We start from the raw sequence: 24605 nt of genomic DNA, 5'->3' as shown, positions 1-24605 counted from the left end.
GATGTGTTCTTCTGGTGTTGTTGGTGCCATTACATGCCGTATTAATCATTTGTACTATTTCCGTCTGCTTTATGAATAACTTTTGAAATGTATCAAAGGACCCAAACGTACCTACTGTAAAACAAAAGGCGGGACTCTTGCAAACATGAAACTGAAACGGGGGAGATGAATGCCTTCTGGGTCTGGTTTGTTATAAAGAAAGCTAAACTTTAATCTTTTTCAAGTCTCGAAAGCTTACTGAGGGTAAAACCGTGGAAGTGGGCTCTTAATTGGCGTAGCTTTCCATGACTTAACTTCTGTGTTCACATAATTTAGGGATAATTCTTATCTCTCTTTGGAGTCACACAAGTGTAAATTACCATGAAAACAAGTGGAGGGTTTGAGAAAAAACCATATCTAAAGTAAATTGTAAAGTGAACTGTGAAGAATAACAACATGGGATACATTGCTGTGCATTATGAGGAAGAACAGAATCCATATTTTAATATTGGAGTGATGTTAAAATTGGAACTACAATGGTGCAGCTTTGTCAATACTTAATTAATTTGATAGTTTAATTAGTCAACTGTTGGAGGAATACAGCTTGCTGTGCTGAAATATGGGCTACAATGACAAACAAACTCAATAATTATCCCAGCCAATAATACGATAATGTTTCACTGAATATCAAGTCAAATATCAAGTCTAAAGCAAGACACAGAACCCCAAGTTGCTCCTCGCCTTGTATGGCAGCTCCGCCACTATTGCTGTGTGAGTGCATGTGTGAATGAGAAGCAAATTGTGAAGCTCTTTTGTAAGGTATACAATCAATCTATATAAATGCAGTTAATTTATCATTGCTGTCATTAAATATGATTAGTGTGCTTAATAGACATATTCTATAATGCGTTATCTCCTGTTCCTCAAAAACATTTAAAGTGACACATTTTCTGTGTTAAAACCAAGAAGATAATTTTGCACCTGACTCAGACTTCAATAGGACTCACAAGAGGATGAATTGAAACGTAAATACTCACTGAAAGCCGACTGCTGAGAGACGGAGAAGACTCCTTTTAGGATTCCATCTCCTTCAGTTATTGTATGTACAAAGGTATCTATAAAGCCACGCAGTGCCCTGAAAAAGTGAATATTCCTCTTTTTCACAGCTTAAGGTTCCCAAGTATCTTTGATTCTTTTGCATAGAAAGAGAGGCGAGAATAACACTGCAATACCAACTAAGTGTTCATACCTGCTCCCACATACATTCTTCAGCTTGTCAATGCTTGCCCCGAAACAAAAAGCCCTTCCTACCACTCTATTAGTTTTCTCCCCCCCTCATCTCTATTCCTGCTCTTGCTTATTGAATCACGATTTGGCTGCGTCCTTTCAGAGCCTGGCCAACTATCAGGGAAGCAAGGTTTTCTGACAGAAGCGTCCAATTACAACACAGGGCACCAAGGATGATGAAAATGTGCTTGAGTAAGTAGATAGAAAATCTGATTCCCGTGTCCAAGTCTATTTATCTCACAGACAAAGCTGCAGGTAGGAGACAAATAAACTTAACTTGTGGCAAATGCAGCCTGCCCTTGGTACACTGGAAGCACACTGCCGATGCCTTCCCCCACACTCTCGGCTTTGGTCCATAAACTTTAATGGCTAACCCCACTGCAAACCAGGTGATAAAAAAAATCAAGGCTCCTTCACTCAGTCTGTAAACATAACTTGGTAGCAGGTCCAGAGCCTGCACAGGCCCATTCAAATCCCCTATATTGACTTGAGTACTATATTTAAATTGCAGCACGGCCAACTTGAGGGTGTTTTGATAGAGTTGCATTTTAACAGACCCTTTTTGTCCCCGTCAGCAGACTGGACCGATCCATATGATCACGCACACTTACAATATGCAAGTGTGTATTATCAGTTACTTATTGCTTATCGGCTTGACCTGGCGGAGGCTGTGGTTAGCAGCTTCCCCTCTTCTAACTCTGTGGTTTGAGTCGAGACCCACAAACGTAGCAACGGAAAGGCTATGCGCGCAGAATGGGGAAATGATTGATGCACATAATCATTTTTAGCAACCACAAAACATGTCGCTAAGCTCAACATCCTGTTTGTCACATCATCTATGTTATCTTAGTTGTGGAAAAAAACATTTCTCAAACAAACAATAGCTGAATGAAGCCTGCAATTGTGGGCACAATAGACAAGACAAGGTTTGGGGGTAAGTTCCCTTACATACCCGTGGATGGATTGGAATGTGCAGTTTGCAATTCCTTGCTCTTATGTAACAGCAAGAAGCTGCTAGATCACCCCCAGGCCGGTAAGGCTACAGGCTACGCTGGGTCTCTCTCTCTCTGTACTTTGCTGGCTTCCTTCCTCCCTAACACACACACACACACACACACACACACACACACACACACACACACACACACACACACACACACACACACACACAGTAATAGTACTATAATATGCTAGCTCATGCCTGAAGTGTTTGATAGCGCTCTTCTTCAGAGAGGAGGACTATAGGGGCTGTGAAAGTAAACAGCTCGGATCAAACCAACTCTTAGCTCCCTTTGAAGAGTGGAAGACAATTACGAAGATCAATGGTGCAGCCCAGAGGTGGTTAACAGCCTCGACAGGCAGACAGACAGGGATTGATGCCGCGTAATATCGAGTGTGCTCCTCAATGACTTCACTGTAAAGCCAAATCCGAGGTGCACCGCATCCCTGCTGAACATACATGTCGAAACACAGCAAGCTCTGGCCTGAGGACACACACACTGTACCTGGGCGCACTTATCCCTCGGTGTGCGAGACTCAAATACCGCAGTGTGGATTTGAATGCAATACATTTTGTTGGTGCAGATGGGGGTCAAAGCTCTGTGTGGGTGGACAGTTCTTTCTGCAACATTTTTTCCTGACAGACTGATAGTGCTTTAGTGCTAACTGTCTTCTCTATAGGTAGATACAACATTGCATTAGTAGAAAATAACGATTCTTATGTGTGACTGTTCTTCTGTGTTATGTGAAAGTTGCATCTTTACTTTGATATCATTTGCACAGCGATAAAGACTGCAACAACAGACTCAAACACCACGCTACCACGAGTCATCCGTGAGTGTCTGTGCGTGTCACCTATGGTGCAAGAGGTGAGCCTCAAACTGCAGCTTAAAAGCTCTGGCAGCGCACACTCGCTCCGACTGTGTAGGAGTTTCTGAACCAGCTCTCCTGCACCTTCCTCTACCGTGGGATAACGCACAACTAAGTCCGTACAGAACAGAAGCCGCAATTTCAGACAGCTTGCACCACCTTGACTTGGTAAACAACAAGATGAAGCAAACTGTGGTTAAGGTGTTACAGCCGCGAGCAATCTTTGTTCTTGAGTACAACACAGCCATAATAGATGCATAAATGACATATTTGCCAGTTGATGTTGAACAACATCAACAAAATATCCTTTTGAACTAAATATACTGCTTATGTGAAAGCAGAATTTGTCCTTGGTGGCAATGATTGCAGATTAATGGATTCCGTGGTGTTGTTGTGTACACTCATGAATATCACATAATATTCTTAAAAAAAAAGAGATAAGATCAAAACAAATACATGTGTATTTCCTAGGGTGGGAAACAATGCCTCTTTGAGATGTTTAAAGGCTTCCCACTCTATTTGGGTGGACTGGGGGAGGGTAAACAATGTGGTCTGATTTCTGATTGATCATACAATTCCATCTGCGCTAGCAGAAAAACAAAGCAGCGACAAGAACACTTCTGCCCCACACTCATTTACTTTTCTGTCCTCCAGGGTGAGGAGAGGAGGAGAAAAGCAATGTGACTGCTGTACGAGCGGTGAAACTATTTAATGTTTGCACATAGCGATGTCCGGGCAGATAGGGAAAATGACTGCCATAAAATGCTGTATCATATCTCTTTCAATTGACCAACTGTAAGGTTTTAATTGCGCCCAGCAAGACTATACAGAACACTGGCACCCACACATGGGAATATGAATGCAGTTTGTCCACAGGCTCACATGTGTAGACACACAAAAACTTGCACACTGTAAAAGCCCCTGGCCTGACTGGCAAGCTCATCAGTGTCTCGGTTAGCAATGGAAAATAGCTGCCTTCACACACACACACACACACACACACACACACACACACACACACACACACACACACACACACACACCGAGCCAACGAGCATCAGCACTTTCCAGTGCCTCTCAAAGGAAACCATTACACTGCAGAAACCCGCGGGAAGCCAGGCAGAAAGAGGATTTTCTCAAGCACGTTTTCTCTCTTCCTTTCTCAAAAAAAGAAAAGAAAAAACGAACTAACTTACAGTAAGCTACTTTTGCCAGAGAAAAAGAGATTACAGTCAGCCAAGCGTCTAAATCACCTGTGACCCAGTAATTCATTTGGCTGATAATCTGCTATTGCAGGTGACACTAACATTCGGCGATATGACGGGTAGAGAAGCGAGGGAGGTTTTAGAGAGAGATGGGTTGGGCTGATTGGTGGAGGAGATATTTGATTAAATTCTCAAATGAATAATGCATTATGAAATTGATCCAGACAAATCCCACCTTGAGGAGATTGGAGTAGGATTATACAGGGAAAGGTTTGGGAGAGGTTATGACAGAGAGGAGGTTTCCTGGGAAGGTGCAATCCAGCATCAAGTGGTTACCTGCTGCTTGATCCATTTATATGCATGTCAGCTGCATGCGGATAGAACAAACTGTGAGTTATATGCACAGTAATAGCTTGTGGGAGATACAGCCCTCAAAGGGTATTGCAGATGTCCAAACCTTTTCAATCAGATGGCCTTGAGAAAAAAAACACAAAAAAACAAGCTCAAGCTATTTCTGTTCCCTCCTTATCTAATTGTTTATTTGTTCACAAAGTTGTTGTTTTCTTTTTCAATGAATTACATACGGATGAATTGCTGACTTAAAAGGGAATGTCACCTTTATTCGACTGAAAATCAAAAGTTATAATCTAGTTATGTCTTCAAAGAACTAGTTTGACATTTTTAGATCACGGGATATATATATATATATATATATATATATATATATATATATATATATATATATATATATATATATATATACATACTCTGGTATCTGTATGATAAATACGAAGCTAGTGGCAGCAGCCTGCTTAGCTTATCATCATGAACAATGCACTGAGTTGTTTTTACACTTTGGTTTTCGTACTCAAATAATAAACAAATAAGACATCAATTATTTTGTGGGACTCCAGCGGGTTTATCTACCTTCAGATGGAGCTAAAGGTTATTTCCTTCCGTTTCCAGTCTTTATGCTGAGCTAAGCTAAACTGCTGCTGGTTCCAGCTTCATAATGAACAGACAAACATGAGATCTTCTCATCTAACTCTTGGCAAGTGACTTTTCCCAGAATGTTGAAGTATTATTTTTATTTTGTTCTTTTTTTTGTTGATTTTTTATTTTGACTGTGAATATTGATGGTACTTTAGAAAGTACTTTATGTACACTAACATTGGTTATTTTTTTTGTTTGTGTGCATAATGTGACTTACTTATGAGTGCTTGGTCCCCATTCTCGATCTAAAGTTTTCTAAATCACCTGTAAATTTAGTTTCTACAGTGTTACAAGATGGATGTCTGTAAAAACTAATTAAAATACACTAATTAGTTGCCAGTAAATGCAGCAGTGTTTGCAGTCAGGCATCCTATATTAAAAATAAAATAAACTTCACTTGTGTGAACTTGTGGCTTTACCCTGGAAAGAAAGGCCATCTCTTCATGGCAACAGCACCAGACATCTGCTCAGCAGTTTTTATAAGTAATTAGCCTTCCTGCTTAGATTTAGTTGGTTGCTTTTAATGAGCTTGTACTATTCCAACAACTATTTTTAACGAATGACTGCTTTCACCCTCACAACAAAACCTAGAGTGCACTTAATTTCCAACAATTGTAAATATTCATTGACATGAAAAGAGCCACTTTATTGAAGTGCATGTCAACACAGTGGGAGGAACAATGTGGCAAAACAAAGTAATTATCTGGTGCCTTCCTACAGTAAATACAGTGAACAGGAATTTGAAGTATTGTCAGCAATAAAAAGTATATCATTACTGCGAAATAGTACTTCAGAAGCTTTGTCTTTGGAAATACCCTGACATGAAAACATGTCAGGGCTCCGCCACATGCTACGCAGCTAACAGCCGGTCCACAGGGGCTTTTCAGATGTCATGTGAGACACGTGTAGTGTTGACCTGGCATGGCAGAGTGAGAACACAGTTGTCAATAAAAATGCTTCAGAGTGTTTAAACTTTCTATTCTCTGGGGTCAGGGACCATTTATTCCCACTTAATTGTCATGTCTGGCTCCAACACTTTTAACAAGTGTGCTAAAGTTAACAGGATTTTCTTTTTAATAAGAAAAGGAAGGCAGAGCCGTGCTTCCAAAGCTTTGAGGGAAATCTCGCCCTATCTGTACAGTACCTCATGTTGAAGAAGCACTTTAATTCATTACTATGTCAAATGTATCTGTCTTATGAAAGGCAAATGGCAAATCCCATTCAGGTTTTGGAGGCTTGCCATAAAGTATATATTCTGAATCCATAATATTAAAAGCTGCCATGGTGTCTTCACTGATGAGCTTGATTTGCAGGCTGTGTTCACAAACAAGACCGACTTTACCCCTCTAATATCGGCCTATTACCCATACATTTTCCAGCTCATGCACTTAACGCAAAATTCTCGTCCAGAGGTGTTTTACTCCTGCCAAAGAGAAAGCTTTGCTAATTATCACAGAAGGTTGCACTCTCCTTTCTTGCCTGATGTTTTATCCTCTCACTTTAGCTTGTAATGGGGCATGACATTCTGAGGCCATTGGCGACAATAATAGGAGCAGTGTTAAAACAGAATTAGAGGCTCAGCAATCAAGTGAACAATTAGCATTGCTTTCAAAACAAAGGAATTTCCATTTCGAGATAGAAATTGAAATGAAGAGTAATCTATGAAAAAGTATTTCAAAAGACAATGTGTGGTGCCTGATGCGTATTTATGCAGATAAAGGAGAGGCACTTCCTGGATATGGAAACGCAACTGGAAGTTCACAGAAGTGTAATTGTGCAATCCATCAAATGCACTCCTTGTTGCCTGCCTGGGTGGAATGTGAAATTAAATGCACATAAATGAGCATAATTTATGGCCGGTTGGAATGGACAGAATGAGAGAGTGTCAAATGTAGAACCTCTGTGTCCAGTGTATATCGTAATCACTGAGAGTGCGGTTCTTTTCATTCACATTCTCCTTCACATGTGCTGAATCTGAGTTTCTCACACGTGCACACACACACGCACACACGCACACACACACACACACACACACACACACACACACACACACACACACACACACACACACACACACACACAGCTACCCCTCAAGTTTCCTCTGTTATGATTTTTCCTCACTTGCCGTCGTCATGATTGATTGATAAATGTCAAACCTGTCACCATCCTTGGAACTGTGATTGGCAAGAGTCACACCTCTGCTAACTTTACACAAATTATTTCCCAAGTGTTTAAAGGACAGACAATTCAGCCAGCTTGCTGATTAAAGCTTTGGTATAATCGGTTATCACGCACATACTAACATCTTTAACCTGAAGCTAGATCGGATTCACTTATTTCTAGAATTATTGCACAGCCCCTTCATGTCTCAGCCTGCCATGCAGTTTCTATTGTTAGTCCATGGGAGGCTGCTGATTTAATCCCTGAATCCAGCAAGCGGAATCTGCAGGAAAGGTTCAAAAGCAGCGGTTCTCTCTGTCCTCATTTTCACCACAGTGGTGCTCTGTGGGAAGACCCTTAACCCCAAATCATTAACCCTCAGCTGCACCAAAGGAGCGTCTTAGTGGCCAACGGATCAGACTATCAGGCTTATACAGCCGGCGACTGTGGCTAAGGAGGTCCATTTATCTCAGGGTTGGAGGTTTGATCCCCTTTAGCTAGACAGTGAAACCCGAGAGGCTCCTGATGGTCAGGACTGATGAATGAGAGGCAAATTGAAAAGCACATCCGTTAAAGTAGTAAAGCACGACATAAGTACAGTTAATTGACCATTTACTGTGGTTGAACTATAGGCAGCTTGTGAGTGTGAAAGTGTGTTATTGGGAAATTGTAAGCATGGCGCTCTTCAAGGAAAGCACAACTTTCAGTCAACACCCTGAATAAAAAATGGTCAAAAAAAAATGTTCAATGTTCATTTTTGCAAAAGATTCCGATAAAAGGAAGGTGTCGAACATTAGATCTACAAAAATCAATAGTAACAACATTGCTCTGACATTACAAAGGCAATGGCGTCATCCTAGAGGAGGCTGTGAATACATCTGTATTTATCTGGAGAAAGAAGTCAAATAAATAAGGCAGGACACACTAATGTATTGATTTTCCTTGTGGCATTTAAATCTAATGTGTTGACATACTACTAATTGGACAAGAATCTATGCATCCATTAGCATGGCATGCATCCATTACAGCAGTAGACATGACACTCAAATAGAGGGGAAATGTTTCTTTGCTGCTCATAGCCAAAGTAAAAGTACCATTAAACTATAAGATTTCCAGCGAGCAACAAAGCGAGCGGTCACTAGTTTGAGTAATTCTAATATTGCACACATGAACAGCAGTACTTTTCAGCATTTGTGACATTGGCTGACATTGCCACAGTGATGGTGAGGGAAGCAAAGAGGCCATCAGACAAGAGACAGTTCTTATCTGAGGACTCCTACTCTCGTAGGTTATCACTGCTCAGCTGTCCACCCAATCACTACCAAGACCTTTCTTGGATATCTCTAAGATTGGTTCTTGTAAAAGTGTGTTTCTCTGTTTGTGTGTGTTTGTGTGTTTTGTTGTGTGTACCCTCTAGCCCTCTCTCGCTGTCTGCTTACATCACCCCCCCTCCTCTCTTTCTGGCAGTAAACGCGTGCACTTACAGAAAATTCCCACTACACTGACACTCATCCAGCTAAAAGCAAGTGGCTATGCCAAAAATATGTCAAGTCACCACCTTTTACACATCATGATTATTGACAGGGCAGGATTAACTGAGGCTGGAATTCTTCATACTTCAGCAGTTCATAATTGGAGCGACAATTCACCATGGAACAGTGACTGCTCAAACTGCCTCCTGAGATGTAGCTAATATCTGCCAGTCTAATAGTTCTGAAACACGCAGACAACAGAATAAGAGACTCTGCAACAACCACAACATTGCCATATTATACATATGGTATATAGAGTGACTCACTTTATATCTGTACAAGCGTTGTTTTTGAAAAATATGTATGCTCAATCTAAAGCTAATAGATATCAAACTGAAGGAGACAATATTAAATCACCTATTTGCATAGACTGCTTCTTAAAGCTATCTTTCTCAAGCAATTTCCTCTATAGTGTAGACTTCTGCAGTCAAAATGATAAATTGTAGAATGGTATTACCGGTAAACATATTTCTTATGTAAAGTTGAAGATATTGTTGTGTAAAATGCATTTAAAAGCAATATTGTTATAACTGTCAGATTATTACAATGTGTGAAGGTCAACTGGTATATGGTCTGATTTGACACATCAGGGAAAGTTTCAAAAAACACCTTTGACCTGTTATGGAAGAGAAAAAAATACCTCATCCCACTCGTGCTTTGGGACCATCTCTCATACAACCTCTATCCAATTTTGGTAGTGTGCGCGTGCCTGTGTGTATGGCAAGGGGGTCAGCTGTTTGAGATGAAACTTTGATCAGTACTTTCTCCATTGCCCCTCGAATAAAAGACATCTTTCTCTGTTCCTTTAGTGCAGATGGTGTGTGTGTGTGTGTGCGGGCGGGCGTGCATGTGCCTGTTTATCAGGCTGCTTGTGGCGGCCAGAGGATGAAATGGCCATTATAGTAACACAGTAAAATCCCCCCTGCTTGTGTTTTATTTGATTGAATACATTTTATGGCGGCTTTATGGAAATGACCGAACATGCACCATTTTCCTGTTTTACTCAGATGAGGTCTTTTGTTTGTCACACTGCGGTGAGCATCACAGAAACCAATCAAAATCCTTCACCACGGCCAGTAATAAGAATGCAAAGTGAAAACTGCATTACATGTTCATTCCAGATTGCAGAAGGCAAAGGCAGAATAAATGAGGCTGCAATTGGAGAGAAGAGCTCTTCCAGAGGCAGCAGGCGGTTCCCCATTATAACACAAGAAGACTCAGTAACAGGTCTTTACTGACCACAAACCACAGGCCTCTCATTAACAAGGTGTCTCTGAGTCTCTTCACAGAGGTAAGTGAGCTCAAACCTGACGCACCAAACACAAACAGATAATTTTATTTGCCCATTTCATATGCTCTTAACTCAAGCCTTTCTCAGGCGAGCCTTGCTCTGACTGCTGATGCATTTTTAAGATAACTGAGACTGGCTGCTGAGATTTAATCCAAGAGCCCAAAATGGTTTGTTTGACCACAAATGCTGTTTTATAAACTCATTGAAAAAATGAGTTACTGAAAATATGTTTTTGCTTTTCGCTCGCCTTTATTTAAAATGTAATTATAATGTGTGCTTTCTAGCATGGCAGCCAGAGATGGTTTTCTCTAATTCCTCATTTAAATAATTTCGAAACAAGATGTAGCAAATTAGCTACACTTTGAATCATCTTTGTTTAAGTCATTATGCTCAAAGATTTGGCTTTGGCAGACTGAATACTTCTTGATTCAGTGATCAGAATGCAAGCTGAAAGAGAATGTACTGCCTCTGGGAGCCGTTCAAAGTGAAGTTGCAGGTAAGACATCAGTGACAAAGTAAGGCTAGCCTGTCATCCTTTGACAACTAGGGCTTGAAGGGGGGATCACTTACACCTGAGAGATATCTAACCCAGTCGTAGTCCTTCTCACACCTCCAATCCCTCACTTATCGTTCTCTTAGCCCTGTGCATGTTCTCAAATATTCATGACCATGCAGCCAGTGTCATCTTAGAATATCTAAATGGGAAGCCCAAGGCAGAAGGAAATCATCCGACTATGAAAGTCTCCGGTCCTCGACGAATGTTAAAGCAGTCATCCATAAACCTCGCTCCATCAGTTCCCTCCCCCTCACCGTGACAATTTCTTCGCTTCTTATTTCCACTCCAAAATTCTTATGGTGAGTAGACATGGCATATCACACAAAATGGCAATTTGCACAAAAAAAAACGTTTTAATAAATATTCAGCGCATGCCATATGTGATATCTGCTTTCCATTGCAGTGAATCAGCTCGTGGCACAACATCTGCTACTGGAGCTGAAAGTACAATGTAAAACTTTTTGACAGCTGATTTGTAAAACACATATACACACACACAAACACAGCACCCCCCTCTTTTAAAAATCTAAATTAAATGACTGAGCCTTGGCTGAGTGATTGCCGATCTGCCACTTAAGAGGCCGAGGGCTGACGCATTGTGCCAGCTCATGTTCAGGGTCATGCCTGTGTCACTTAAAGACTCTCTAATGAGATCCAGACAAACACACTGTGCCCAGTTGAGCATAGCCGAAAAATCCAAAAGCCAACCAGAGCATGAGAGCACTGGTGCCTAAGAAAGAATATATATATTGCAAGGCCACTACGTGACGTCCACTAAAAGAAAGGGAGAGGGGACTTTGGTCATTTTTTTAATGGCTATAAAAAGTTATGATCCAGCTATTTTATGGAAATGGTCACAGAAGATTGTTCAGCAACTCGTCTTTCAAAACTGTGGAGATGAGTGAAGAGTTTGAAAGGCTCAACAGGACCGGTTGACTTGTCCTGTAAGGCTGTTGGTTGAGCTTTAAGCTCTTAGAGCCAAGCTTGAGTGAAATGCTGTGTTGTGCATCAGTGATATTCTTGACAGACTGTGAGTGATCTTTCTCAGTAGCTCCTGTCAGAGAGCCAGAGTGAGGGACAGGATGAAAGACAGAGACATTCAAAATCTCAAATTCTAAAGAAGCTAATAAAATATTCTATCCAGTGCCAGTACATTACAGTAATCCTTAGAAAGCACCTGCCTAGGAAAACTGACTTTCTTTAATATAGCTGTTCATATCAACTTGAATTTAGGTGGTACATATTTTACAAGGCACCATTGAAATATATTTCTATTCAGGTGTTAGCTTGCCTGGCCACATATTGTTTAGTAAAACCTCTGGTGGCAACACACTGCAAAACACAACACAACTCAAGAAATACCCTGAGGAAGGAGTTGTGGGATGAATGGAGAGTTTATACAGTGTTGAGCTCACATGGGTGTTGTTCAACATGAATATTCAATTCACACCTTAGAATAAACCATTGTGTTCCCATTTTAAGGAAATTCTATCTGGGATTAAGTTTAAAGGTGGAATTCAAAGATGCAAATGAAACGCATAAAAAGGTAATGCTATTTCCGAAAAAATGGAAGTACATGGTGTGCTACATGAGAAAACTCAAGTAAAAGAGAAGGTAAACTGAACTACTCTACAATACGTATTGTACAAGTGGAGAATACGTTTGGCTATGTCTTCCATTCAATATGGTTTCCTTTTTTAAACATAACATTTTAAACATCTGTGTTTCTAAAACAAGCATGTTTGTGTTATCAATCAATTTCAAAAGAATCAAACGATCTAATAACGTCCTCAAATTTGTTGAAACTACATGCAAGCAAACTCAGGAAACATGCTCAGAACCAATTTTTGCACATTTGGCCAACAACTCTATCCTGGCTAAATCTGGAAAAGAAGCTGCAGAAGGGTGAAACCATTACTACTTACGGACGAATATATATTACCAACAGGTGTAGTTTGTCTTGGCCTCATATTAGCTCCCCTCTGTCCTTTTATTACCAGGAGACAGGAGTCCAGAGGACAATACTGTCTACTGGAGTTGCAAATATACATTGACCCAAATACTAAAATACTGCACACCAAACATACAAGACCAGATGAAGTCCCTGTTTTAGATGAGATTACGTCTCCAGAGTCAGAAATCGCTTGGAAGTTATTTTAGAAGCTGTGCAGGCTACAACTACATAACCATAACAATGTTTTTACCTCAGTAATTAAGAGCTTCTATTAAATTATTCATATGTGGTGTAAATGGTGTTTGGAGTTCCTTCAAGAAAAAAAAAAAGTCCCCAGATGTTTGATGAAGTTTAGGATGCATCTTGAAGATGCTTCCTGTATTCTTAATGATTTCACACAGAATATGTCCAGAGTGGTATAACAGAAGCCTCTCTTCCTATTTTAGTCAATCTCGGGTTGATATCTGGAGATTAAAGCAATGGATGAAGATAGTCAGACGATAGTTTGAACAGTCATACTCTTCTAAGAGCAAAAAGATAACTTACGCCAAAAATGTTAGTGCCACTTGTGCTGGCACAGAATCAGAGGCCTTAATGGGTATATTTCCACTGCAATGATGGTGTCCTTATCCATCGTAAAGCTCATGAGTGTTTCATAATACCTTATGCCAAATTAAGATTTTGGCACACAAGGTTGAGTGGGGTGCTTGATTAGGATCATGCACACACCCACACTTGAGAGGCTGTTAGATAGTCTGTTTTATATGTCAGAATCAGAGGGCCCGCCCCATTCAGGATTCTAAGTCTGGCTCTCTTTCCCATTCCCACTAATGTACAGGCTGGTTTTCCCACGGGATCAACGAGAATGACGGGCTGCCATGCTCAGTTGCTCATCGAAGGCTGCGCACCCTTTCCCTTCAAAACTCAAGGCGAAGGTGTCTGAGACTGCCTCAAATGGATGATGACTAAGTGAGTACTATAATTCGCTGCCTGCTGTAAATCAACAAACAAACTTGTTGCACCTCAAATCTGTAGGACAAATATAAACATAATGAGATTCTGCTGCAGAATTTTCACAGCTTTTCATGTTTGTTCTCTGCAAAGTTTAAAGCTCAGTGCTGCACAACCAACACATGTGGGATGATTGCTTCACGGCTGGCTTTGAACACGCTCATTATCATCATCTCACTCTCTCTTACGCACACACACACACACACACACACACACACACACACACACACACACACACACAAAATGCAAACGTCCAACAAACACACAGAAACACAACAACTGTTCACTCACTGATTCCTGGCTCTTGTCCTTTGCATCATACACAGTTAGCTTGACTAGTGTCTCCGGGCTAGCAGGATACTCTGAAGGGAAGGTCACCCCCGTCAGAAACAGCGGGTCTTTGTTCGCCTGTCAGAGAGAGGGACAACACAGAAACAGGGTGAGACATGTGTGTTGTGTGTGTGCATGTGTGGTGGTGTGTAGTCTTATATGCACATTTGCACTGCAAAAAAAAAGAAGAAGAAGCAGCAAGCCGAAGGGATAAAAGGAGGGAGGGAGACTTGGGTGGGTGAATGAACCAAACAGCTGGGCTCAGTCCGTCCGTCCTCCTCACGGCATTTGTCCCCACTCCACTCGGCTCCCCAGCTGTCTCTTGGGTACAAAAAAAGGAGAAGATAGAGCTCACCCTGGTGGGTTTACCTGGAGCTCTGGCATAACTACAGTGTCCCAACCGAGACTGCAGGTCAGGAGCAACAAGTGTGGTCGGGTAAATTGGCACAGCGACAGGCTGGCAATGGGTTTAAACCAGTGTCCCCAGTGGCCAGCATTGGGTCTTCAAACATACCAGAAGGCTGTTTGGCATTAGCAAATAAATACTCAAGCACTCGGCACCAATAACTTCCATGCCTTTTGAACTGCATGACTTGTTTTGCCATGGCCTTTCAAGACTTTGCTTTCACTGCACTGTAAAAAAAAAACGTCTTTACAAGGTTGTTACTGGTATTTACTTTAAATGTAAAACCTTCTGTAAAACCAATGCAATGCCAGCATAGGGAGGCCCTGCATGTCACCTGTTTCACTTGTTGGAAGGAATGTTTTTGTCAAACAGGAGAGAACCTCATGAAATGAGATCGGTTTCTCTACCAATCTCTAGATATTGTGTCACAAACATTCTTGTAACAAAAATTGTTACAAATCTTCTGACAAAAGGGAACAATTCGGAGTGTGTCATGTAATATGCCTTGTTCCAACAATGTAATTGAGACACAGGAGATTATTGTTGTGAGGAAACTGGTCAAATTTTCACTTTTATTTGAAAAACAGTCAGGTGGAACTGGTGAACCTTTTCCGGTCTCTCACAATCAAAATGCCCCCAAACATAAAGAAGTACTGGAATTCTTTTTAATCTGCAATAAATCTTAATAGAAGTAGATTTTATCGCACCAGGAGCTAAGGGGATTTTCTGGGAAGTCTCAAGGATTGTTTAGTAATTTGGTGTTGTCTACTTGAACTAATTCAAAGCACTTTGTGTTTACACTGGGGGCTTCCTCTTCCTCTGATGGGCGTTTCTAGAATGCAGCCCTCTGGGACCGCATGGGGACAGACTGGTGAGCAGCAATGAGGCCGACATAGACAGACTGGCAGACGTATGAATGTATGATCACACCCTTCAGTTAACAAAACAAACCGCTGTAAACAACTGAAGGTTGGTCATTAAGGCTGAAGTCAATAATAAATACCTTGGTCGTTGACAAATGTAGGGAAAATCACAAGTATAATATTCTGGCTTGTGTGCACAGTAATGTACTGTTTCACTACATTTTGTCAGATACAACTTTTAACACATGTAAAACTAAAATGTGAATGTCAATAACTTATTTTGTTAATGCATTGTTATTTCAACATTGATTTGCTTGAAATTTTTTATTTGGACAATGTTTTGGAAATATTGTATATCATAAAAATTTGTATTGGACCTGACAACACTGTGCTCATTCACTCGTAAAACTACTCTGGTTCAAACGCACCTTGTACCATTTCATGGAAACGTTTGTCTCTCGTCAGGCTAGTAAGCCGCCCAGCAACCACAAACAGGTTAAATCATTTATCACCAGATATTAAATATGAATATATATATTTTTTTATGTATTTTATTTTACTGTTTAACTTATAGCATGGTTAACTATAAACATCCCAAATGCAAACCCTGTATCATGAAAACACAATGTTGAATGTTAAAATGTCAGCAACAGCATCATGTCATATATTTAATTTGTTACGGTCAGAAAGTGAGGAACATCTGATTAAAATAAAACGTGTTTTCAAAGTTATTGTCAGAACTGCAATGGTATTATGGAGTACTTAAATTGGTACTCAGTATTGGCAAGTACCCAGATGAAGTACGTGTACTTGGTCTGAAAAAAAGTGGTATTGGCGTCCCTAATTTAAATGTTATTTCTCTGAAAGTTGATCAAACAGTCACACTTGACTGAATTATAAGCACATCACTTGATCCAACTAATCTCCAAACCACAAATACATTTTAATATACAATGTTTTGATACGTTTTGATTACGTAAGTTAATTAGTGGTTTAGAGTCAATGCTTGGATGTTAGTCTTGCCTGCACATGAAATGATTATTGCATCGAATGGCTTCAACATTGCATCAGTTTGTTGGATGGACAAAACAAATGCTAAATGAATGGCTCGTCCGCATAATGGCAACCAGTGTCCAACATGAACTACTGCCAAGTCTAAAATCTACATTGGCGGATAAAAGATAAAAGAAGACCTACTTTACTACACACTCTCATAACTCCAACACATAAGTTAATTGTCTACGCCTTCTTTGGCATCGACTCTGCACACTGGTGCTGGCGTGCAACGTATATACTTGTATCCTAATACTCTGGTTGATCCTCCCTGACCATTGTCCCGGCAGTTACGCTTACATTATCTACCTCGCTACCCGGCTTGATTACCAGTACCACCAGTACCACAGAGGGGAATTTCTCTCTAACCCCAAATGTGGCGGAACATTGTTAGAGCAGATCAACTTAAAGGAAACAAATTAAGATCACGGTGGAAGTTCAGTTAAAAAAAGCAATGGCAATACAATGGTAGGTACTCGACAAATTGGACCTGCTTGTCTGTTTGGGCTCTTTTTTTAATACTATACAGTTTTATGGGCGTTTGAACAATATTTTGGCTGGAGAATTTGTTCAGTTTAAGTTATTTTAGGACCTGGACTGCAGCTCAGGTAGGACTGACACCATCAAGCCTCCAATCCTTTGCTACAAAAAGGAATGTTGGGAGGATTGGGATCCAATGTGTGAAGCGCGCTAAAAACAGCAGTGTTCACACAAAGGCAGAATTATGTGTTCAACTGCACACACAGACACACACGCACGGAGGGAATACACAAACACACCACCTCACCGCAGCACTAACCCTGCTGATCCTTCAGAAATCGTCCATACACCAAAGGAGGGGTAATAAAACAAGTCTATCGCTTCTTGTTTCAGCCTCTGGACATGGTAATACAAGTATTGATGCCTGGTGCCATTTTGCCGGCGAGCCACGAAGCTTTGTGGTTTGTGTACGCCAACATCCTAAAACACACAGCCCGATTCAGCACAGCGGGTTCAGACACAGTGAAACCATTGCACCGCTTTGAGCTTAGTGCAAAGCTGGGATATATACCAGTACTGTGCACAAACAAAAAGACAGACAGAGCCATTATACTCAAGAATGTGCAGGTACAGACACACACACACACACACACACACACACACACACACACACACACACACACACACACACACACACACACACACACACACACACACACACACACACACAAGCCCTTACACTTGCCTCCCTGGCACACTGAATAGGCCTCATTCAGACTTACCAGCATGGTTGGCAGCCTCAGCTGTGGCTGAATCTTCTTAGTGCTACTGATGGGCTGAGATGAGCTAAAGTGGTAAGCCTGTCTCCATCTACGCAGAGAAGTAAGCCAGTCTGTCATACAAGTGGTCAACATATGCTCTGGGAAACAGCTGCCCCTCGCTTGTCTTTTTGTTTGGGTTGCAAACCTCGGTGGAATGGCCAATTTAGGCCATTAAAGGGTGTGTGTGTGTGTGTGTGTGTGTGCGTGTGAGAGTGTGTGTGTGTATGCATGATTGGATTGGATTGGGTTGTGCATGCGCACACACACACACACACACACACACACACACACACACACACACACACACACACACACACACACACACACACACAGAGACAGACAGACAGACTAGACTTTCTGAACTTGTTCCAGGCAGGGGTTCTTCGCTTGACTAGCATGACATCAAAGGCTGTTTTATCCCTTGGCTTTGCGCGATGTCAAATCCCCTCAAGCACTACCACCCTTGGGTCTATTGCCCATGTTTTAGGAATGGGATTTTCCTATGAGATGTTAGATAGCAGTTTTGTGTCTCAAAGCATCAAATACAATTTGTCGAAGACGTTTCCTGTTACACTTTAAAGAGATTTGGAGGGCTTTAGATTTTCTTCTTCGGTTGTCACTGGTCCTTTCTGTTTTACTCACAGTAGATCAAGATACAGTACTTACATTGAGACAAACACTCGGTCTGTGGAGATAAAAAAAAGGGTCTTTTGTGAAAATATGGCACTGTGATCCAGTTTCAAACCATACAGTGAATCAATACTATGGAATACAAAATATATGCTAATGTTAACAGTGCCCTATTTTTGGAAATTTGTGTTAAAAAAATTAATGCACTTTACGGTTTTTGTAACAATAATAACACCATATATTAAATGTAAAAGCAATTTATTCAATATTAGTAATCATAATGACCTTTAAGTATACCTTTATTTTGTCAGATCACACAACTTCTAACACAAGCCAACAGAGTGTTTTATGTTTTGCTACAGTAGCTGTTAATAATTTAAGATACATTTAGAGGCAGTGCATTCTCTAAAACTGCCCTTTTCAATAAATAACACCTGGTGAGGTAATTTAACTAAAGGGCAGTACATTCCAGATCCAATGTGATTAAATGATATCCTGTTCTTTTTACCTGACCCCTGACTAGTGATTCATGGTTTGAGTAAAGAGGGCTTGTTCCGTCATTTATCTTCTAAATGAAACCCTTATATCATACACCGTGGGGTCCTGATAATACGCCTGTCACATGCTCAAGCTTCCATGCAACCAAGACTCCAATCGCAAAAGCCGGCGGCAGCTGTTGAGGACAGGCATCCCGGGAATGTGACAACCAGGAGAAACACAAATGGCAGTTGAGCCGTTTTCAGATGCATTATTCACACACAGTGGGGCTCCACAGCACACACACACACACACACACACACACACACACACACACACACACACACACACACACAGGTCCACCTTTTGCCACACAGGTTAATGAACATCTGCTGCTGTGCTTTTCATAAGATGTATTAGTATGAAACCCTGCTGGTTACCACTGTCCGGATAAGTAACCTCTTCTCCTCTAAACGACACACTTACACTTCATTCAAGGAGGAAGTAAAAAAAAAAGTCAAATTTAATATGTTCAATGTGGTGCTGCTTCTGGGTCAAAATAACTCTCATGTTACTCAGATTGATCCGATTTATGTGTGGCATGCTAAATATACTCATATGTGTTATGGCAGGTATCTTCATTTATATTACGCTACCCAGAATAACACAATTATTATATGGCAGAGAAAACCCCTCGACTATCTTAAACATTTCTTATGAGGCTGCAAACCTCTCCTTTTAAAACAGACTTGTAGAATCACACAGACTGCGCACATACCCGTTTTTTGTGAAGACGAAAGCAGTCCATATCCTCAGATCCTACTCAAAATCCTGAACGTTACAGCCATGAAATCAAAACTCCAGCGGCACTCAGAATGTGTGCAGAGCTGGCTGAGCCAGCATACAGTATCCTACCACATCCTGTGTTCCTACACACACACACACACACACACACACACACACACACACACACACACACTGCTGTTCCCTTGACAGGACTGATGGGAAAAGCAGTCCAAATGCAGTCTTTGAAAGAGACTGTTCTACATATGTAGCTTCACTGGATTAGCAGGGAAATAAAATGCGTCAGGAAACTTTGCTCTCGTATGAGGAGAGAAGAAAAAATAATCTGTGCGTATCCATATATATATGTGCGTGTGTGTGTAAGTGGGTGTTCCATAGTGGGGCAGGGGGCAGCTGTTGCCGCCCCCAAAAAAACTTGTGTGACAGTTGCCAGGGCTACAGCACTGTCAGACTGGAGGTAATAAAAGAAGCATTTAAAGAGGTTAAAGCCCACAAAACACTCTCACTGTATGGAACTTCCACACCATGAAACCCACAAACACAAACTGTACATACTGAGGGATGATACTGATTGAGAGCCACATGTCAACTCTTTCAGATGTCTGGACTGTCACAGGAAATATAAAGTAAAAGCTCATTGTCTGTTCCAGTTCAATGAGTCAGAAGGGGGGGAAAAATGGTTGAGAAAAAGGAGGGCAGACAGTGTTGGAAGGAACACCAACAAGGACCCAGTGACCCAGAGACACAGCAAAAAACAAACATCAAAAGGTCGGAGAGAGGCAGAGAGAGGATAGTGCATGTATGCATCTGTACAGGTGTGTGTGTGTGTGTGTGTGTGTGTGTGTGTGTGTGTGTGTGTGTGTGTGTGTGTGTGTGTGTGTGTGTACTTACCTCCACTATCTCTGTGCAGGTATGGGAGACGAGGTGCTGCTTGTGGGGATCTATGACAGCCACCTGGACCAAAGCATTGGGCTTCCTGTCACTGCCTGAGGCCACCAGATCATTACAGGCTACAGAGAGACGATGGAGGGAGGAGAGGATGGAAGGAGAAGAGGAAGAAAATCAAGATGAGAGGGGTGAAGTCGTACAAATCACGACACCGAGTGTGGTGAATGTGACAACCAATGAGAAAGAAACAAGTTAAATAAACAGAAGAGCGGCTAAGGTAGAGGATTTATAAATATCTCCCGTCAGATTAGATGTCACATGTCGAAGCGCTAAACAGCTGCATCAGCACGAAGGAAAAAAGAAAATAAATGTGCTGTCCTCACTTCTCAGAGGCCCATCCTCAAAACACAATAACATTTTGATGAAATAAATGAAATATACATCGAGAGACAAAATTGTTGCCTTAGCAGTTGATTAAAATGGCAGTTGAATTTCCCCCTGGAAGAGAGATATCAGTTTTATTAGGGCTTTCATTTCCAACAACAAAAGCAGCTTGTCGCTCAGCCCCGCTGGCTTCCAAAGACAGGAACGACTTTGCATCCCACAATTCCTTTAAAGGAAACCAACATTTCCTGGTTCTGAATAGAAATTCCCCCGAACAAGATAACACTCGCTGATCCCATCATGGCTAAACTAAAGCATCTTTCCGCGAAAAACATTACTGCACCAAGACATCCTTGTTATCTCTAAAAAGTAACATATACAGGAGTAAAGGTGCACTTTAGATCACGCAACAACAAAAAACCTTGATCTTTACTGAACCTTGTGCAGGGAAAATAAGAATTTCCGTGGATAGTTTTAAATATGTGACTCCTCTGTTCACATCTGCTTCAGTTCACATAGAAGGCCGATAAAAACATCCAGCCTCATACCGAGTAAATTAGACCATATGGCCCTGAATTTATGTATTAATGAACATTTGTATACACTCGAGGAGCATAATGACAGATTTGTGTTCAGTAACCTCCTTGGATCCTGGCCAAGCACTGCATTCTATCTACCCAGCACAGTTCTGGCATGTAAACAGAAATTGATCTTCTCCCAATGCCTGGTCAGTTTCACACATTACCCTGCAAAACAAAGTCTGGATAATAATACTCAGTGGGGGAAATTCCATTAAAAAAAAAAACAGCCAGGGCAAAAGATTGCTTTTGTGTGTGGAGCTGCATCTTCATGGGCTTGATTTTAAGGTTAAAGCAACTGAACAGCTACTAGAGATGAAAAGGGTTTCTTGTGGAAGGAATTTTAAAGGGTGTGAAGAGCAAGAATAAAGTTACAGAAAGAAATGAAGGGTTCAGTAGCAGGACACCAAAAGAATGTCGATCATTCTTTCCTCAGGTTTAGAGGTGGTGTATCTAACTCGCTCTGACGTGTGAGGGAAGGACAATGGTAAAGTGTTTCTTTTCAGGTTCAACTTTATTGTCATTGCACAAGTACTATGACAACGAAATGGAGTTTGCATCTGTCCAGAGTGCAAAAGAGAAGCAGTTAAGGTGCAGTGCAATGTGGTGGATAGTATAATGAAGACAGTATAAACACATACACATATACATATATTTACAATGGTAAAGTGTTTCTTTTCCAATGCGCACATGGATTTCAAATTGTACCTTATTATTGTGAGATGTACATAGATACATAGATGTACATAGACACAAACAGTACACAGCAGAAGGCCCTGAACAGACCAGATTCATATTTTTTTGTAAGTGTTTTGAAGGAGAGTGAAGGGTTTTGCATGAGTCTGTTTGTTTTTTTGCTCTATGCACCCAGCGTTGTAGCAGGAGAGCACTGAAGCCCCTCGGGTTGAAAAAACTCAAAGCTCCTGACGTCAACAGCGCTTTTTTCTCATTGTCCAATCCGATTCACCTTCTGTGGCGACTGTTGCTGCATAACCAGAGGTTATGTGACTTCACCAAGCGTCGTTATCATGATCTGAACAGAAAACAGCAGGCCTGCTGGCAAATTAGTGCGATACTTGATATTTCAAGGAAGTCATTTTTATTAATTCAAACTGTACTATTAACTATTGGGGAGCACCTATTTTGTGGTTGCCAAGCAACAATAATAAAAAATGACGCAGCAAATCGGTTTGGGCACATTCAGCAAAACAGACAGTGTGCCTCATGTGTTCAACCTGTGAAATGTGCTCCGTCTGAGGCCGAGGGCGTCCTTTGCACACACAAGCACGCGCACACACACACACACACACACACACACGCACACACACTCACACAGACCTATTGTAAAACTAAGACAGCACCAGACATTTTCCATAATCACTGGTATATTGATTGCACTGTCGAGGTGTCCTTGGCTTCATTTAACAATAGCAACACAAACAAAGCAAATATTTAATGAGAATTTGTCACACACGTGTTTGCCACAAAGCAGAGGAATAAATGACGCTTTCAACAAAATTCAAAGCTTTCTTTGTAATCTGTGACTTTAATATTCCTTTTCAACCTAGTTTATGTGAAACTGAACACAGTCATCAAAAGCAACAGAGAAATATTTGGTTGAAGGTTGGCTGACACACTGTAAAATATTCAAAAGGGTTCAATTAAAGATATTGTTTGTATAGTGATTCATAAAACATATTGAAAGCTGTGTGAAATTGTGTTGTGTTTTACAGAGAACAACTACTGGAAGATTTAGATGAAGTTAACGGAGCGTCAGGAGCATCAGTGAATATAAAAGTGACCTCAGAATGACTAAATGACGATGTTGAGTTAATTTATTTTTAATTGGTCAGGATCTAAACTAGAAGGAGTTATATTACATCTATTACATGCAAACCATGTGACAACTGTATTCGACTAAAGCACATTCTATTTCTAATTCTCCAGGGTTTGTCTGGTAATGAGCCTACTTAAGAGTAATCCAAATAAAACATCTCATTTTGTGATACTACATTGAAAAGTGCTTTATTGAAGCCATTAACAAATGTCTCTACATTCTCGGGTTAAGCCTCAGTTATATCTAAGGATTGGTAAAAGAGTCTGGGAATAAGGAGCACCGCCACAGCAGGGGAGAATAGAGTGAATCATGAAGGGAATAACTCAGTGTAAATGGACTTCAGTGTGTGCAGCCATTACAAGGCAGACCTAGAAACATGTATTACTAATCCTGTTCTGCTACTGATACAAAAAGAGGGGAAGGCTGTCAGAAGAAACTCATTTGTTACCTAGACTATATTTTAGGTATTGTGGGTTTTTATATTTTATGGATTTATTGCCCATATAAGCGTTTTTTATAGCTTATTACTTTAGTTTGTCATGCTATAAAGATTATGATCCATTAGATCTGGCATCTAGGTTTTCTGTACAAGGTTGAAAACCATTGATGATTTAAGTAGTGGCCGTCTCATCTGTTTGATTTTACCTTGGATGCCCCGGCTATAAAGCAGCGTGACTGCACCGTGAAAGATTTAAAACCACTCAAGAGTCCTCACAACCGGGATTAGGAAGCATTGATCTACATCTTCTGTGTTCCCACAAAACCAGTGGAGGAGTAATGAAAGAGAATAAACGAAACATTGATGAGGTTGACGTCATCCGGGGTCTGTATGTGTATATACAGTATATAATGTATATTTTACTGCATGTTTAACATTTGTGTGAGAGTAGCTGCAATGAACCCACTGATGACCAGTGGATTTATATAAACGACCCAAGGCCGTGTGCATGTTTTTGGAGGTCACACATCACTGAGTAATGAGACATGTGTCCTTTGCAAAGTGTGCATTAATCCTCCAAAGACAGGCAGCATTACTTGGAACGAACTTTGCCTAAAAAAAGAAGGAAAGGGAGAATAGTGGCCTGCAGGCAGCTGGAAAGATGTGGGCAATATGGTCCGTTTTGCAGCAACATTCAGTTTTATTTCTACCACAGCACACTCAATCAAGTCAGCTGTCAATCTCTGAACCCATCAGCTATCCGTCTGATGACGGATAA

General features: G+C 40.9%; 1 protein-coding gene across 1 annotated transcript in view; it reads right to left on the bottom strand.

Annotated features, from left to right (window-relative positions):
- The window catches only part of inpp4b (inositol polyphosphate-4-phosphatase type II B), a 127101-nt gene that overhangs the window by 89462 nt on the left and 13034 nt on the right, over positions 1–24605 (bottom strand). Inside the window, exons 3-4 of the mRNA XM_079219485.1 lie at positions 20593–20711; positions 14129–14245 (exon numbers count right to left, since the gene is read on the bottom strand). Coding sequence (XP_079075611.1) covers positions 14129–14245; positions 20593–20711 — 236 coding nt within the window. The remainder of the gene's footprint in view (positions 1–14128; positions 14246–20592; positions 20712–24605) is intronic.

This window comes from Taurulus bubalis (genome assembly GCF_910589615.1).
Source record: "Taurulus bubalis genome assembly, chromosome: 6".
NCBI lineage: Eukaryota > Metazoa > Chordata > Actinopteri > Perciformes > Cottidae > Taurulus > Taurulus bubalis.
Note: the sequence above shows the minus strand (reverse complement) of the source record. Positions and strands in the feature narration are given on the sequence as shown.